The sequence below is a fragment of the Blennius ocellaris genome, assembly GCF_963422515.1.
Source record: "Blennius ocellaris genome assembly, chromosome: 1".
Lineage (NCBI taxonomy): Eukaryota > Metazoa > Chordata > Actinopteri > Blenniiformes > Blenniidae > Blennius > Blennius ocellaris.
In genome coordinates, this window is record NC_137650.1 from 8,255,813 (window position 1) to 8,259,596 (window position 3,784).

Sequence of the window (3,784 nt, forward strand, 5' to 3'; positions counted from 1 at the left end):
CCGCATTGGAAAAATCATTAGGTTTGAAGCGCCCGGGTCTAGCAGAAAGAAAATTGGATGTTTCACGTTCAAAATAAACATTATGAGAGAAGAAAATGAGACGTTCTCACTCTTCTGTGTATCAGGAAAAAAATAGTCCGAGATGAATGTGACTGGAATACAACACGAGGATGAAAACAGACAAATATCAAAAATATCAGTTCAAAATATCACTGTTTTATGTTTTGATGGTGGATAAGGTGAATAACAAACTAATATCATATTTGTTCTTTGTGATCGGAGACGACAGTGAGACGCAGTGCAGGAGTCGGAACTGAAAAAGTCCTAAGCTCGGGCGCAATACTTGAACGCAGCGCAGACCACGTGACTGAAACCAGGAAGCGGCTCGAGTGTAAACAAAGGGTGAGTGTGCACTTCTTTTACAAACTCTGCAGCTTTCTCCGCCTGAAATGAACGATATCCGATACGTGCTTTGAATAATTTAGGTTTGAACATCCCTAAAAGGCTAAAACCACTCGTTTAATCGAGAAGATTTTACGTCTTTGTTTAGCAAACTCCTCGCCGCTAACTTCGGCGTGAGTTGGTGCGGTGGCATGGCATGGGAAATATCATTTAACGTAACCCCCCCCCCCCCCCCCCCCCCCCCCCATCAATAATCATACTACGTTTTTTTTTTTATTAATCTTGCCAGTATAATCGTATGGCTCATGTTGTGTTTGTGTCGTATGTATCGACTGGACGGAGACTGCAGTGTGTAGCTTGTGGTCGTCTCCCATGCTAAGTCTGTGTGTTGTGCCTCTTCAGCAGGAAACATGATGACCTCTTCAGACTGGCACCTCTGCTTGAAGCTGGTGGACCAGCCCAAATCCACCTTCCACTTCCCAGAGATGATGCCGGGAGACGTCCCCCCCGGGGGCTACAGAGTCGCCACGTTAAAACAGCTCGTAGCAGCTCAGCTCCCGGACTCGATCCCCGATCCAGAGCTAATAGGTTTGTCTCTGCTGCTGCATCGCATCCGAGATCGTCATCAGCTCAGTTCTGTAATCAGTCTTCAGGATTAAGTGTTTTGTGTTTTAATTTGTTCACCAGAGCTGATTCATTGTGGACGGAGACTCAAGGATGAGCTGACGCTGGACGCCTGTGGGATTCAACCAGGATCCACTCTTCACGTCCTCAAGAAGAGCTGGCCTGAGCCGGAGAGCAATTCAGGTCTATCTGGGTTCCACTGAATCAATGATTCCCGACACTGGGCTACATTCTGAAGCTGTGTGTTTTTATTTTGATTCCAGAGCCTGTAAACAGAGCAACTGCTGCCAGGGAGTTCAGGTTATTTAATGCTGCCCTCCATTCTCTTAACTCTACATACAGAGACTCCGTGAGTAAACTATTTGAGCTATTTACTCTCTCTCTCTTTTTTTTTTTTACATTTTGTATGTAAATTCTCTCAGTGGTATGACAAACTCAACATTTGTGATGAAATTCGGGGGAATTATTTGATTTGTGAAAACTACTGAAGACGTGTGGCTATATTGCACAGTGAGAAAAGCCCAAATCAGAGTGTGAAGTAAAGGCATAGATTAATTCTCTTGAATTATGACAAATATTCAGTAAGATATACCTATATAATGAAAAACTAGACTAAAATGGTCATATTTTCCTTTTTAGTGTTATTGTTTCCTGTTCTAAATTCTATTAATCTATATAATTTTGCTGTGATCATGCAGTGGAGCCATTGGAAAACAAAGTTCATGTGGGTGATTCCCGGTCGATGTGCAGCATGTGAATGCGCTTTGGTCAACAGAATGAACGAGATTGAATCCTTTAATACCGTTTTAAGTAATGTGATGTGTTATGACTACTTTTGTAGTCATAACACATCACATGTTTTCTTTATGTCACAGGAAACAATTCCCTCTTCTTTTGCCTGTATATTTACTGTCTTTTTCCACTTTCCAGGTATATAAAATGCTGACAAATAAAGAGTCTCTGGATCAGATCATTGTCGCCACACCGGGCCTCAGATCCGACCCAGTTGCTCTCGGTAAGACCCTGATAGCGGCAGAGCACCTCTTTATGCAGTCCCAGTGCCCCGGGCAGAATGTGCTAACACTTCCCTTTCAAACTTCCAGGTGTGCTTCAAGATAAAGATCTGTTTGTGCAGTTCACAGACCCAAACATGTTGGACGTGTGAGTGCAGCTCCTCTTTGCATCGCAATTTTTATGAGAAAGTAATGCTTGACTGAAGCAAACAGTCATTTGAATCCCTCAATCTCTGATTCCTTGTCTCACAGATTAATCAGCTCTCACCCGGCCCTCGTCAACGCCATCATACTGGTCCTGCACTCGGTGGCCGGCAGCATGCCTGCTCAGTCCAGCGCAAGCTCATCGCGCAACGTCTCCACCAGCTCTTACAGCGACATGCCAGGTGCGCAAGAAATGTGGTTCGGTAAAAGTAGGCAGAGCTTACAAGCTTACAGGAGGCGAAGGAGCGATCTCATTACATTGTGGTCTTACAAGCAATCATGAGGGTATTATGCAGGATTGTTGCCTTTTTATTTATTTAATTTTTCTGTGCCAAGCCTTTCTCAAACCTACTAATTGTAACTGTACAGCCTTGCTTCCTAATTCCCCCTTTTTGTCATCGAGTTGAATTCATTGGAATATTCTTTGGGGAATTTACCATAAAACTGTCCGTTTTCTGGCAGGGGGCTTCATGTTTGAGGGGATGTCTGACGACGAAGAGGAATTCCAGTCCGTAAGTCGATACTCGACTTCACCTATTATCCATTAGCATGTTGCGGGTGGCCGCGCTGTTATTTGATTTGGCGTGTGTGGATGTGTGTGACAGGGGAGCCCAGCAGGTCCCTCCAGCAGAGGTGGCGTCACGGCAGGAATGCGACCCGTATCGCTGAGCCACAGCGGCGCCACGGGCCCTCGGCCCATCACACAAAGCGAGCTGGCGACGGCCCTGGCCCTGGCCAGCACCCCCGACAGCAGCGCCGTCACGCCAACGACGGCGAGCCAGGTGAGGCACACAATTACACATTAAAGACACCTTCGCAAAATCACGAGACCCCCCCCCCCCCCCACCCCACTGGCTGCATTACCGCTCTCCTTTGTTTCTCCTTTCCTGTCCCTCTGTCTTTGGTTAAGGCGGACCCCTCCAGTGGCGCCGCTCCCATGCCAGCAGGGACCCCGGTCAGTAACGATCTCTTCAGCCAGGCGCTGCAGCAGGCTCTGCAAGCCACCAACATGTCGGCTCTGCAGGTGAGCCACCAAGCACATCCTCGAATCATAGGGGGAAATATTATTCTTCAAAACGGGCTTTATATGCTAAGCAGGGTATCGGGGGGGGGGGGGGGGGGGTACACTGCAGCTGGGAGGGGAGCCTTTGAATCAAAGACTGGTGATCGGACTGTGTTTCTTGTGCGCTGGCAGGGCCGCTGGCAGTCCCAGATGCAGCAGCTGCGGGACATGGGGATCCAGGACGAGGAGCTGATGCTCAGGGCGCTGCAGGCCACAGACGGAGACATCCAGGCTGCCCTCGAGCTCATATTCGCCGGAGGCCCAGGACTCTGAGGCCGGACCCCGGTAGACAAGAGGCTTTTGTGGCGAAGAGGGCAGAAAGAGAAGGCTGGTCATCCTGCTGCAGAGAAATGATAAGAAATTATGACTCGCAGTATTCGAAGCTCTTTTTGTTCACGTTTAACTGTAAATATAAAAATGGAACGATTTGAGCTGAGCTCCAGGTGGTGACAACTTGTAGCCTTTCATTTTGATGATG

At 47.6% G+C, this 3,784-nt stretch overlaps 1 protein-coding gene across 2 annotated transcripts; it reads left to right on the plus strand.

The window, feature by feature from the left end:
* Positions 1 to 361: 361 nt before the first annotated feature.
* Positions 362 to 3,784, plus strand: LOC308141293 (ubiquitin-like protein 7). 2 transcript variants are annotated; one of them, XM_080511384.1, is made up of 11 exons: positions 362 to 402; positions 805 to 990; positions 1,090 to 1,209; positions 1,290 to 1,375; positions 1,957 to 2,041; positions 2,130 to 2,187; positions 2,292 to 2,425; positions 2,706 to 2,755; positions 2,849 to 3,025; positions 3,154 to 3,267; positions 3,439 to 3,784. In XM_080511384.1, the coding sequence occupies exons 2-11, from the start codon at positions 813 to 815 to the stop codon at positions 3,577 to 3,579; spliced, it is 1,143 nt and encodes a 380-aa protein (XP_080367510.1). In that variant the 5' UTR covers positions 362 to 402; positions 805 to 812; the 3' UTR covers positions 3,580 to 3,784. The 2 variants fall into 2 exon arrangements, with proteins under 2 accessions (XP_080367510.1, XP_080367511.1); XM_080511385.1 differs by lacking the exon at positions 362 to 402 and adding an exon at positions 465 to 485.